Here is a 14,015-nt window from a genome sequence, read left to right on the forward strand (position 1 = left end):
CAGAAAAAAAATCATAGAGATTTGCCATCAGACATATGTCATATAATGAAAGTATGAAGATCTGTGATCCTGCCAGGGGTGGGTGAATCGATGAAAGACGCATAGAATAATCTTTTGGCTTGCTAGTATTATTTCAACATGGAATTTAAGGTTAAGACCCAGGAGCACCAAAAAAGGTAAACTGAAACGAATGAACGAACGTGTTTTTTGCCATCAGCTATCCCGCAATACCTAGTGCAAATTCGATACACCATTCCGAGCGCCGCGTGGAGGGAAAACGAGGAAAATCGGGGGAAAAGCCTCCTCCCCGCCGCCGCCGCCACGTTAGATTTATGAAGCTATTTCCCATGTAATGAAACGAGCCGCCTTGACTAGCAGCGCCCGACGTGCTACAGTGATTACCTTCTAATGAGAATGCACTTCGATTTTTGATATCGCCCAACTTTGATAATAAACTTTCCGCCCTCTCGGAAAATCCGATTAGATACGTGCCAGTTAATCCCGTATTTATATCCGTTCATAGGGAACATAATCGGGCGCCATCTGTGGCGGATTGGGGAAAAACTTTGAAATTGCCGAGATGTATTCTTGCCTTAAGATATTAAACTTTGTATTTCTTCAATTAGGATTTAAAAAAAATCGATACGAAAACATATGCAAAGTTTTTGAATACTGCTCAATGAATAAGTCCAATAATCCATTTAAACACACTGTACATCCATTTTGCCATCAGATTGGCTCTTTACATTATGCAATTTGTTGAGATATTGTTTAGAGAGAAAACATCGAAAAACTGACCATGCTGACCCCAATTTGAGTAGGGTATCGCTGTAGGAATCAATATGAATAATAAACGATTAACACGGTTATTATGATTGTTTGCTCCACATCACCAGTATACTTCAGAAAAGAATTAATATGAATAGAGATTAACAATACTTGGGCCTGACCCTTATACACAACGGAAAAACTTCAATAAAATTTCGATCGCCATCGTCAATCAAACTCCAAGTACACTAATCGTTCGTTTCATCAGAAGAATATTCTCAACGAAATAAAAAAAATTCCCCCCCATCGAACGGCAGTCAGCGAAACGTTCAAGATTTGTTTTGATTACCCAGTTCGACATATTGAATGGACATCAACAACCCTCGAACAAAGTACTGGAATGGCGATTGGAGCGCCGTTACCCCTTCTGTTATTCCAGATACAAAGGATTCCAGTCATTAATCATCTTACATGCGGGCTTAGGGTTACGTACTAGTAGAGTTGGGTTACCGAAGTTTCAAAGGGTTGTCGGTGTAGATCGGGGCAATAATGGAAAGCGATAAAGGTGAGAGGTGGCAATAGGTTTCGAATGTCATCTGTGATTATTTTTGGGGTAACAACGGAGTGAAGGGGGTTGGTTTTCACAACTGTTATCATTAAATTTTAATCCAAAGAATATAAAATGTCAATGATCAGCTCACTAAAGCGTCGAAGAGCCATACAAAGATATTTTTACACGTCGGATTTCTGAGATAAAAGTCAGAATTCTGAGTCTCAAGTTGGAATTCTGAGGTTTCAGATTTCTGACGTAATAGTCAGAAATCTGAGGTAAAAGTCAGGAATCTGAATAGCAAATCGAAATTCTGTGATACAAATAAGAAATTAGAGATAAGTAAAAGTTAGATTTTGAGAGACATGTCAGAATTCTGAGATAAAAGGCAGAATTCTCGGGTGTCAGATTTCCGACTTGCAAGTAGAAATGCAGAAATATGAGGCAGATTTCTGGGGTAAAAGTTAGAATTCTGACTTGTTAGTCGGAATTCTGAGTCAGGCCAAAGTTCTGAGATTCAAGGCAGAATTCTCGGTAAAAGTCCTAATTTTTACTCGCAAGTCGAAATTCAGAGATATAAATCAGAATTATAACTTTTAGCCCAGAAAATATTTCTAAATTTCTACTTTCAAGTCAGAAATCTGACACCCAAAAATTCTGCCTTTTATCTCAGAATTCTGACATGTCTCTCAAAATCTAACTTTTACCCCAGATTTTTGCATTAAATCTCAAAATTCTGGTTTCTATCTCGAAATTCTTATTTGTATCTCAGAATTTCGATTTGCGATTCAGATTTCTGTCTTTTATCTCAGGATTCCAACTTCAGACTCAGAATTCTGACTTGTATCTCAGAAATCCGACGTGTAAAAATATGTTTGTATGACGCTTTCGTAAGTTTGAGCTGAAAATCATTGACAGGCAGAATTCTGACTAGGAAGTTGCAATTCTGAGATACAAGTCAGGAGTCTGAGGTGTAAGTCGGAATTCTGAGATACTAGGCAGAATTCTGAGATATAAAACGTGAGTTTGAGAGTCATTTGTTGGAAGTAGAAATTGTTCTTATGTGAAACGACCAAAATATCCTTGAGAAAATTGGGATTGTTGACGTTCAATGAACGCAAATGTGAAAAAATTCACGATCACAGAATGAATTTCCACCTGACGTCTGTCACAGATACAGGTTAGCGTCAGTTTGGCAGAAGGGAGGTGAGCACCGATCACCGACAGGGGTGGGCAGTATCGATTCGACTCATAGAGCGAAGAGATGTGTTTTTCGCCCTGGTAATCATGAAATTCATCTCATTATAGTTTTTCAAGGCCTGTTTGTGGGTCCAATAATAGATAGATACTGTGGGGAGGAGAAGAAACTCCTTTTCCTGATTTAGATACCTTTCGTGAATAAATCCCTACTATACCAAAAATCCATCACTTCAAAAAACGAAATTTCCAATGGGACAACCGAAAACAAACCACAACAGTAAGACAATAAGCGCTAAAAATCACCCCACTTCCCTGTCACCCCCAGAGAACCAATCGCATCGAAATAAGACGCCGCGAAAGGGTAGAACAAAAGACGACGCGCGATCATTAGCAGCTTGAGGGTGAAAGGGGGCGAGGGGGTCCCGCCAAATCGGTTCGGAAGGGTTGAATTGAAGTAATTAGCAAATGGTCCCGACTTTTCCTGATACCAGACTGTAAGATGAATCGAAAATGTGCAAACTCCGGGCACAATGGAAAAGCGATGCATTGTCGCCTGGCGATAATGTGTTTTCCCTTTTGATCGGGCGGGAAATTTACGCGTTTCGACTGCTTGCGGTCTTGGCAGGCGTCACCGACGCCAGGCGTCCCTCAACCCTTGAACTTGAACGGAACCGCGAGAAGTCCTATTGTGTCTGCTGCCAGATTGTTGGATTATTGCTAGAGTGTGAAGACAAAATGGATTCTTATCATTTCGTATGATTCTTTGGCGCAAATTGAGACTAAAAAGCGATGCATATCATACAATTTCAAAAGTACTCTCTGTGCGATGTCCATATTTAAAAAAACTGACGCCGAAATCAAACATCCTCAGGTAACAGCAGAACAGCAACGCCAGACATCCTTATTCTATGCAACACATCATAACTTCGTGTATTTTGTGTCGCATACCTATAAATACACGTGCTCGAAGACTGCACCTAGAAACGTCAACAAACCTAACCTCCATCCTGCACCATCGATTAAATTATTAGAGAGCCTTCTGGCGAACCCTGACGTCACGACAGTGGCGCCTGGTCGTCCACTACATCGGACGCGCACAGGGAAACTAGCGAAACAGAGAACGGGGGAATGGATTTTGGTCCTTCGAGTATAATCTTGTAAACAACAGTTTTCGTTGCAACCTTCACTCGTTAGAATGTACTCTATCAAAGTTTAACGGTGTAAGGCTATAATTAAGTGGAATTAAACGCGTTATTATGGTCATCCCAAGTGCGATTTGTATTAAACGTATTCGTTTTCTTTCCTTCAAACATATATGAATGGAACAACTGGCTAAATTTATAAATGCGGACATAATTTTCATCTCGGTTAACTCATCTCTGCGGAAAATGTTCGTTTTATGCGTTGTGTTGCTATTAATAATAGACCAAAGTTGCTGCTTTGACGTAGGTGACAGTTTCATGGACGTCAAGATTGTGGAGGGGAAGTTAGATGGCAGCGCAGCCTCTATGATGCTCAACAACACTTTGGAGATTGTGGTGCATTACCCTCAATCGAGAGTAAGTTTTACTCATCGAAATTTCCTGCCCAAGTCATCATTTTGTTGCTATTGCAAACCGAGACGTGATCCATGAGCATACACCAAATGATATTTCTATGATAATTTTGTAGTCTCAGGCATAGAATTTCGACAGTTGATCCCTAAAGTCAACTGTCAAAATTTCTTGAGCGCCATAATTATCGTTGCTGTCTTTTCTAACCTCGAATGAGTAGAATTCTATATGCCCTCCATGACAACGAGGTTGCTTCCATGGTAACGAGCTTATTTCCATAGCGACAAAGCAACAAATGTACAGCGCCTATCCTATTATCTCCAAGAAATGGAAGCATCATTCCACCTCTCAAAAAAAGCTTCGACAGCTATGATTCTCGTAGATCTTCTTGCAACTCAAGTATAAATTCCATTTTCAGACACACAACCCTTTCAGGATAAGGGTATGGAGCACGGGAGCCGACCAAACGCATCCCATACTCGTGGTGGTGAATCAGGAAAACCAGGTCCTTTCCTGGGAAGTGCCCCTAACCATTTCCATCGGAAACTACGCCGATCTGTTCTTCAAGAACACCTCCAGGACGCTGTGCCACAGCTCCATGAAGAAGATAAGCCGTCTGTCCAAAACTGGTAAATCCCTTTGCCGCAAAATGTATAAACGACTTCACATTCTCCACCGTAGCCCTTCTGGAGCACCCCGACCACGACCACTTCTCCCAGCAATTCCTAGTGTCTCTCACCACGCAGTCTGACGAATCAGTGGATGTCCATATAGCGGCGGAGGAAGAGAAAGATTTCCACGTTAGGGAAGACGTCAATTATACCTTATCGGTGACAGCCAGCGAAAGTAGGTACGTCTATTACAAGTTCGACAAGACGACAGAAACGGTGATGGTACAAATTTCATCCTCAGACGACGTTTGTCTGGCGGTTTCTGTCCAGGACAGTGACGTGAGTACTGTATCCAAGACTTTTAGAATTGACGTCAGAGGAGAATAGCTAATAATTTCATTCAACGGTATTCCCCAGGGTTCAGTTCGAAAGGTCTATATTTTTCATATAATAAAAGTAAAAGTTACGAGTAACGCAATTCAAAGAGGTTTTTTTTTAACACAGTGTCCAGTTTTCGACTTGAATGAAAACATCAAATACGAAGGAAAGTACCAGTCGATGACCAGAAAAGGAGCCTTAACAGTGACGGTAACACACATCAACCCTTCTAAATGACATCGAGACTTTATCGTTACGTTTCAGAAAAACGAATTCGAAGATGGTTTTTTCCTGGTCTTCATAGCCAGACCTGACAATTACGAATGCAACATACAAACGAGGAGACGGGTCAAATCTGGTCTCATCCAGGTTCTCAGCGAATTCCCCAACAGAACTTCGACGCTCTCCTTCAAGATACGGAAGACGTTGAGCAGAGCCGACTATGTGAAACCGATACTGATCATAATAGGGATTATTTTCGCATTTTTCGCTTTCGCTATAATTCTGGTGTATCTGTTCTTCCTCTTCGGTAGCGTTAAGGACGTAGTCAATCTGGAAGGTAATCATTTTTTGGTCGGACGTTTCCTGGTTCAACCAAGTCTTATTTAAGATCAAGAGGCGCAAATCCATGACGAGTTGCAGAAAAGGAACACCACGGAGATAAAAGAGCTTCTGGAGACGACCAAGCTGAACGTCAAGATGGTCTCGAGGTACCCGGTGAAGACCAAGAAGAGGTCCTTCAATTATCTCTGGCACGTGTTGAGCGTTTCCATATTCTACGGCATTCCGGTTGTTCAGCTGGTGACGACTTATCAGAGGGTATGATATTTAGGTGTAGTCAGAAGACTAGTTTTGAATAGAATATTTGCAGATGGTCAACAAAACCGGAAACCAGGACCTGTGCTACTACAATTTCTTCTGCGCTCATCCTCTGTTAGGTTTCAGCGATTTCAACCATATATTCTCGAACATAGCGTACATTCTGCTTGGGGGTCTCTTCATGTTCGTGGTGCTTCATAGACATAATACTATACCGGAGAGGCAGGTGAGTTGGAAGAGATCAACCAAGAGGACCATATATGTTTTTAATAAAACTCCTTCCAGGGTGTTGGAATACCGGAACACTATGGGATTTACTATGCCATGGGTGTTTCTTTGATCATCGAAGGTCTCTTATCGGCTTGCTATCACATTTGTCCAAGCCAATCAAATTATCAGTTCGGTAATCAGAAAACTCCACTGTAGAAATAACAATCAATCAAGATCGTCTACTTTACAGATACCAGTTTCATGTATGTAATGGCAGTCTTATGCTCAGTCAAACTGTACCAGAACCGCCATTCCGACATAAACGCCACAGCCTACTCCACTTTCACCATACTAGGTCTCCTTATATTTGTTGGTAAGAAGACTCCGCAATCTTTTGGGACCATACTGTAATCTCCAAACTGGTTTCAGCTATGATTGGCATACTTCATAGCCACTTCCTCATCTGGTTATCCTTCTACGTGGGTTACATAGGCTTGTGCTTGTATTTATCCTTCAAAATCTACTTCCTCAGCTACGTCATCCAGGGTTTCAAGAAGGTCGAGGAGGAGATTCACCTGACAGGTTTAACGAAGAAGACCTTCACTCCAAATAAGAAAGGTAAATGGGAAGGATTTGAATGATTGAGAAGTTAAAAAAAATTTTTTTGCAGTTAGATTCGTCCTGTTGATACTAGCGAACGGCGTGAATATGGCAATGCTCCTTCTGGGTTTGTGTCTGTATTCTGTGGATGCGACCGATTTTGGCAGCTTCCTCCTGCTGATCCTCCTGGGAAACGCGATTTTACACACCATTTTCTACACTTGCATGAAGGTAATTCCACTTTTTATGTCTCTCAAACTTTTTCCCACAATTTGTGATCTTCTTCAGCTGATTCACGGGGAGAGGTTATGCATAGAAGCCATCGTTTATGGGATACTGAGTCTAGCGGTGTGGACACTCAGCGCTTTGTACTTCTTCGATAAGTCCACCCTGTGGATGGTGAGTTGAACTTAGAAAATTCGCACATACCTCGAACTGAACCTTGCGTTACCCCTTTTTCCTCAGGTCACTCCCGCGGAGTCCAGAAACTGGAACCAGGAATGCGTCTTGCTGGAGTTTTTCGATAAGCACGACATCTGGCATCTGTTGAGCGCGCCGGCCCTCTATTTCACCTTCATGCTGCTGCTATGTCTGGACGACGATCTGGTGCAAACTCCGCAAGAAAGCATTCCAGTATTCTGAATTATCTCCCGTTTATATTTACCGGAATTCCATGTACGATTTCATAGAAACCTGACAGGGTACAAAGGTGGCAACTAGATACTAGCTCTATTTATGTGTTCATTAGTGAAATAATAATCGATGTATCGAAATATCGATCTTCAAGTATAAGAAAAAAATATTGATTTTGCATATGTATTTCATTTCGAACCTTCCACCATGAAAAAAACCTAATTTGATGTGTCTTTAGGGCGTAGAAAAAGTGTACTATCACTTATCAGTTGAGCATTTGAACTACCATGTATTCGAACTATCAGTAATTAAAACTACTAGTCGCAAGAACTACTGATAATTTTAGCAAATTCAGATTATTCTGTTACTAATACAATTCACTTCAAAACCTGACGGTTTTTCTGACTCTAATATGAAATGAAATAATGAATTTGAACAACACTGGTCGAAGAACGACCAACGTAGTCAATTAAAATAAATTAATCGAAGCAATAATGACGGGATCGAGTTTTTCTGCATAGAACACCCCCGAATGGCCCATTACTCATAGATAATACGTTTTAAAACCAATCAGAACCGCCCCCGGGCCCACTGCACCCTTCCGAAGCACCATGCGACTAATGAAAAGACACATACGCCGAAAAATTCAATTTCCTCTCGTTTTCCAACTCGTTCGCCTTCGAGTGCGGCCCGCGACGACTTACGCGCGCGCATCTCCGGTCGCGGGCGACCGCACGGTGCAGCAGCAGCGACCGTGAGTCATCCCGGGAGGGTAGTAGGTAGTTATTAAGACCCCCTTCATAAGTATGTTCGCTTCAAACACATGCACACTCGCGTATCTTTCCGACTCGAGAGTACTCGAGGACGCGGACGTGTGACGAGGAATTTCATAACTGGTGGTGGCTGCCGGAGGCATAAAGTTGAAGTCGGAACGAAACCGAGGGTTGAAGTTGATAAGAATCAGGCGTGGAGTTCTGTCTGTATCTTCATTATGTTCGAAATAGGTCCAATCGGTCTGTCGAAATCGAATCAAGTATAAATCGGATGATTTAATGTCGGGTTAAGAAAAAATGAGCTAATTTCAACTTCAACGAATTTCATAAATACTGAGGCCAAAACAAAAACACTTCTTTTCACTTTCTATGAGTCGATTCGGCACTATCCAACCCTGTTTGTGATTAGTGCCAAACACTCTTGTCAAACTGACGTTAACTTTTAATTCAAAGAAACGTCAGGCGCGAGTTTATTCTGTGATCGTGGTAAACGTCAAAAAAATCTCAATTTTCTAGGATCTATTTGGTCCTACCTGATATAACTGCAAGACTCAGAGTATTGCCTTTGTGGTATTGAAAATTATTCGTTGAAAAATTGGTACGGTATTTTTATAGCATTTTAACGTCGGGTACTACTGTGCGGATATCTTTAAGCAAGAAGAGGACATCAATGATTTCTGACAATTCTTTATTTTGGGAATTTTTACGATTCATACTTGATGAAACGTTTTATTCTGACCAGTTTTACCTTCAGTTGAAAAAATATTTAGCTTCAAAAGCACCGAGATTTGCTCTTATACATTCATCGGCAAAAAATAAATAAAAATTGGGCTACAAATACATGGTTCTTTTCACTCTGCATAAAGAAGCTATCAAAATTTTTGGAATTTTTTTCTGGATTTCGTTTTAATACCAAACAATTCATCAACAATTCGGCGTAGAAACAATTGAAATCGATCAAAAATTACGAAAGTTCTTGGACAACGAACATCAGCAATATTTTAGGTAGCCGAGTTTTTTATTCCGGTTAGTGTACAATGCACGGGCGTAGCCAGGGGGGGGGTTTTGGGGGTTCAAACCCCCCCCGAAATAATATAGGTACATAATATTAGTTTCAAAGAGTCCCAATTTATATGTCAAAATCAGAAAATTTTTATTTAAAACTCCCCCCGAAACTCAACCCTGGCTACGCCTATGGTACAATGGGCAAACAGGTCAGGATTTAGGCCGTTAAGATTAGGAAACTCATACAGCAAATATTTTGACTCCATATTGACTGTTTTCCATAAAAACGACACTGAATTGTAATCTCGTAAATCAATCCTTCTGCGTAAACATCGAACCTTTCTCCTCTAAGCCACAGATTACGCTGCAGTTGTGGCTGTTATCCCTAAAACTGCTTTTCAATAAGGTCTAAGCCGTAATATTGTCCGCAGAACCGTCCGCATCTGCCACTCTTATCGCAATCATTACCATTATCGACTACGACTACGTATGCAATTTCGCAAATGGGGTAAATAGGTCATAATGGCATTCGAACTGGATTCTTTTCATTCAGGGGGGTGCATTCGTAATCATCCCCTCGGCAGGGTACAGGGACACTCGAGCTCCATGATCGAATAATCGAGTCGGCCGTGCCTATTGTGTTATACGTACGTATTGAATCGGTTCGATATACTGGGTGTGTCCCCGATCTGCGGACGTTAGTTACGAATTGTCCGAAACGATATATCTGAGGGTCTGAATTGAACGGAAATCGTTTGTTTCAATTCGGATCTCTTGAATTTCCACCCCCTATTAAGATTTATTATGATGCATAGGCATTCAGATAGATGAGTGATATTACAGTCGATTAATAACGAATTCGTGGAAGAGCGATTTTAATTGCTTAATAACTGTTTAACATGATAGTTTAATTTGGTATACGGTAATTAAAATGTTGTTTCCCATAGCATCTACTAAAGGGGCCGTGTGATCAAACTATCTAAGGTCGAATTAACGTTAAAATATATCTTCATAACTATACTGCATTCACATTTATTTTAGCAGTCGGTTGGCCATGAAATAATTTTCTCGAGTTTTTGTAACTAGAACGAAGTTAGGTTGGCACTCATGAAATGTCGTTAATGTCATAACGCCGTTGCCACAACTTATATCAATTTTTATTACGAAAATGCCGAAAGTGATTGAAAAAAGAGACAGGCTTTCAGGAAGTGCTATTTAGAATTCAGGTCCGCTCATTTAAATAGTTATACCCTGATATTCTAATATCCACAATACGTCAGACGGTAGCGAACATATTCAATGTGAGAGAATTTATATAATGTTTCATCTGAATCTAAACGTCATATATTTCAGCTGGATATTTCCACAATCAGAATGATTGTGAATGAAGAGGATGACAAAGAATTTTCTTCTATTGGGAGACACAAAAAAGTGGTGGCATTTGAGAATTTTATGTTTGAGTGAATTAATGCGAAAAGTTTACTACAGGATTTTCGATAAATGTCATCGGAGAATAAGTTCCCTAAATGGATTTTTCTATTTTTCATTTGACTTGTCCTATACAATGTGAATGTCTTAAGGTACTAATAAATACCTATAATTATTATTATTACATCAATGTATTAAGATGAATAGCCACAAATACGCGCAAGTTGCCCTGTTACTTGTTTATTCATGTGAAATTTTTGTTCAAAGGTGATGTTCATCTTAACTTGAAACTTCCTTCAATTCCTTCTACTTATATTGATGCAAGATGATTTTTGTTGAAGAATTTAACATTCTTGTAATTATCTGTTTATTCCTTCGGGAGATACCCATTCCCAACCACTGCATCATATGCATTTCATCTTCGAGTTAATATTTTTGAAATCTACAAATGATGTAAGCCAAAGAAGATAACGAACATTAACTCTCCTCAAGCTAGTGCATATTATGATATTATACTGATCTCTTGTATTTTCCATGCAAATAACTGGATTTGGTATGCCTTCAATCAGTTTGTATAAACTTCAGTTATGTTCGTCACATATTTCCCGAAGAGATTCGACATAGTGATAAAATACGTAATAACAGAAACTTTTACGTAGAACGGGCAACATAGCGTTGATTTAAAACCCAAAAATGTTTTGACAAGCGTCATAACCCCACATTTTCGTACTATACAGAGTGAAATGTGTCGAATTTCCATGGCCAACCGACTGCTAAAATAAAAGTGAATGGAGTATAGGACTGGCAGAAATCTACACCTTTGCGGCAGAAATCTACACCTTTGCGACAGAAATTCAATATTTTTTCATCGTCCCCGTAAAAACCCCGAACAACTCGACGACGAAAATCTCAATTCTCCCCGATTAGACTCTCGTAATTTTCCAGCAACGGCGCCGACGACGTCCAAAAAGCTCCGAGCGCGCAGCCTGATGATGAAAAATTAAAAATAGTAATTTGTGCACAATGTACGTAGAACAAAAGGCGTAGGCCTCTTCAGGCGAACTGTGATTGCGAGGGGCCGTCAGGAGTGTCGCCGTCCTTTGTGTTTTGGAAATCCACCCCCTTGAAAAAAATGGGGTGGTACACATAAAAAGTATTGTCGAGGGTCTGAAATGATGAAGTGGGGTGTGTATATGGGCTTTCGGAAGACGGAGGATCTAATATATACGGCTAGTTCGGCAAATACTCCGTCTTAATGAACGGCTACAGGGTTGAACAATGAGACGTTCATCAGCCTGATATGGAGGGTATACTAGGTGATTCTTGAAACAAAATGATGGCTTCCACGACAGTCGCAATCAAGAGCTAATTCCAATCTTTTTCTGTTTTTCCTAGGGAATTTTGTTTCGATTACTATACTTCATTCACTTTTATTTTAGCAGTCGGTTGGCCATGAAAATTTGACACATTTCACTCTGTATAGTACGAAAATGTGGGGTTATGACGCTTGTCAAAACATTTTTGTGTTTTAAATCAACGCTATGTTGCCTGTTCTACGTAAAAGTTTCTGTTATTACGTATTTTATCACAATGTCGAATCTCTTCGGAAAATATATGACGAATATAATTGAAGTTTAAACAAACTGATTGAAGGCATACCAAATCCAGTTATTTGCATGGAAAAAACAAGAGATCAGTATGATATCATAATATGCACTAGCTTGAGGAGAGTTAATATTCGTTATCTTCTTTGGCTTACATCATTTGTAGATTTCAAAAATACTAACTCGAAGATGAAATGCATATGATGCAGTGGTTGGGAATGGGTATCTCCCGAAGGAATTAACAGATAATTACAAGAATGTTAAATTCCTCAACAAAAATCATCTTGCATCAATATAAGTAAAAGGAATTGAAGGAAGTTTCAAGTTAAGATGAACTTTACCTTTGAACAAAAATTTCACATGAATAAACAAGTAACAGGGCAACTTGAGCGTATTTGTGGCTATTCATCTTAATACATTAATGTAATAATAATAATTATAGGTATTTATTAGTACCTTAAGACATTTACATTGTGAAGGACAAGTCAAATGGAAAATAGAAAAATCCATTTTAGGGAACTTATTCTCCGATGACATTTATCGAAAACCCTGTGGTAAAGTTTTCGCATTAATTCGCTCAAACATAAAATTCTCAAATGCCACCAATTTTTTGGGTCTCCCAATAGAAGGAAATTCTTTGTCATCCTCTTCATTCACAATCTTTCTGATTGTGGAAATATCCAACTGAAATATATGTCGTTTTGATTCAGATGAATCATTATATAAATTGAATATGTTCGCTACCGTCTGACGTATTGTGGATTTTAGAATATCAGGGTATAACTATTTGAATGAGCGGATCTGAATTCTAAATAGTACTTCCTGAAACCCTGTCGTTTTTTTTCAATCACTTTCGGCATTTTCGTAATAAAAATTGATATTAGTTGTGGCAAGGGCGTTATGACATTAACGACATTTCATGAGTGCCAACCTAACTTCGTTCTAGTTACAAAAACTTGAGAAAATTATTTCATGGCCAACCGACTGCTAAAATAAATTTGAATGAAGTATACAAGATAATTTGAAATGTGTCCTACAGATCTGTTCTCAATTTTACACACGAAGTGTTACTCGCACCTTTCAAAAAATTCAGAAAAAAAAACATGGCCGTAGTGAGTAGTGAGTCGTCAGTATACTGAGCTTTTGAATAATCTGTTTTACTGATAGCGCCACCAGAAATTTTATCTGGAAGAAACAGGCCCGTCATTGGTATCGCATTCAACTACGGAGTATGATAATTTCGCCGTCTTGAACGTTTTATACAGGGTGTTCCTAAATTGAACGTACGAATGAAAAGGGGAGATTCCTTAAGTGAGTATAAAAAAAAAAGTCCCATAAACACGGGGTCGCAAACGTTTCGTTTTCGAGATACAGAGTGTTGAAGTTTGAATTTTTTTCAAGTTTTTTTCTTGATTATACGAGTTTATCGAATCTTTATGAATCATCGCTACAGATCAGGAAAATTTCCATAAAAACTGACACTGAATTCATTCACCACTGCTTACAAAGTGGCCTTCCCATCATAATTTGGATTTTCACGAGGATTTCGAGAGAATCGTTCAAATTTTTTTTTTTCTCGAAATCGTTGGTAGATACGACAAAACTACAAGAGACCGAAAAGTTTAGTAGTAGAACAAAGCTTCTTTTTACATTTTTTCAAATTAACAGTTGCTCACCAAAAAAAAGTTCTGCAGAAGAACAGGTTGCAGTGTTCCAGAAAAAATATCACCCTGTAGATCTTCTATCGAAATTGCCGTGTCACATGGTGAGAACTCTAAAATGTAATAACTATGCCAAATTTCAGTTGAATATCTTGTGAAGTGTAGATACTTTGAGAAAAAAACTTGAAAAAAATTCAAACTTCAACACTCTGTATCTCGAAA

At 39.3% G+C, this 14,015-nt stretch overlaps 2 protein-coding genes across 6 annotated transcripts in view; one reads left to right on the forward strand and one right to left on the reverse strand.

Moving 5' to 3' along the window:
- Positions 1-7,500, forward strand: part of LOC123316874 (SID1 transmembrane family member 1-like) — a 39,204-nt gene extending 31,704 nt beyond the window's left edge. For 3 of the 5 annotated variants that reach the window (XM_044903140.1, XM_044903141.1, XM_044903142.1), the window contains 12 exons: positions 4,490-4,700; positions 4,753-5,021; positions 5,187-5,270; positions 5,325-5,619; positions 5,671-5,879; positions 5,932-6,105; positions 6,165-6,282; positions 6,340-6,462; positions 6,519-6,707; positions 6,760-6,920; positions 6,978-7,088; positions 7,155-7,500. In XM_044903140.1, the coding sequence (XP_044759075.1) occupies positions 4,670-4,700; positions 4,753-5,021; positions 5,187-5,270; positions 5,325-5,619; positions 5,671-5,879; positions 5,932-6,105; positions 6,165-6,282; positions 6,340-6,462; positions 6,519-6,707; positions 6,760-6,920; positions 6,978-7,088; positions 7,155-7,331 (1,941 nt within the window). In that variant the 5' untranslated portion in view covers positions 4,490-4,669 and the 3' untranslated portion in view covers positions 7,332-7,500. Of the gene's footprint in view, positions 1-3,592; positions 4,078-4,230; positions 4,332-4,489; positions 4,701-4,752; positions 5,022-5,186; positions 5,271-5,324; positions 5,620-5,670; positions 5,880-5,931; positions 6,106-6,164; positions 6,283-6,339; positions 6,463-6,518; positions 6,708-6,759; positions 6,921-6,977; positions 7,089-7,154 lie in introns of those variants that run through there. The other 2 variants (XM_044903138.1, XM_044903139.1) reach the window with 2 other exon arrangements.
- The window catches only part of LOC123316876 (nuclear protein localization protein 4 homolog), a 61,614-nt gene that overhangs the window by 4,275 nt on the left and 43,324 nt on the right, over positions 1-14,015 (reverse strand). The gene's annotated exons all lie outside the window — the stretch shown is intronic.

Source organism: Coccinella septempunctata, chromosome 7, assembly GCF_907165205.1.
Source record: "Coccinella septempunctata chromosome 7, icCocSept1.1, whole genome shotgun sequence".
In the NCBI taxonomy this organism is placed as follows: domain Eukaryota; kingdom Metazoa; phylum Arthropoda; class Insecta; order Coleoptera; family Coccinellidae; genus Coccinella; species Coccinella septempunctata.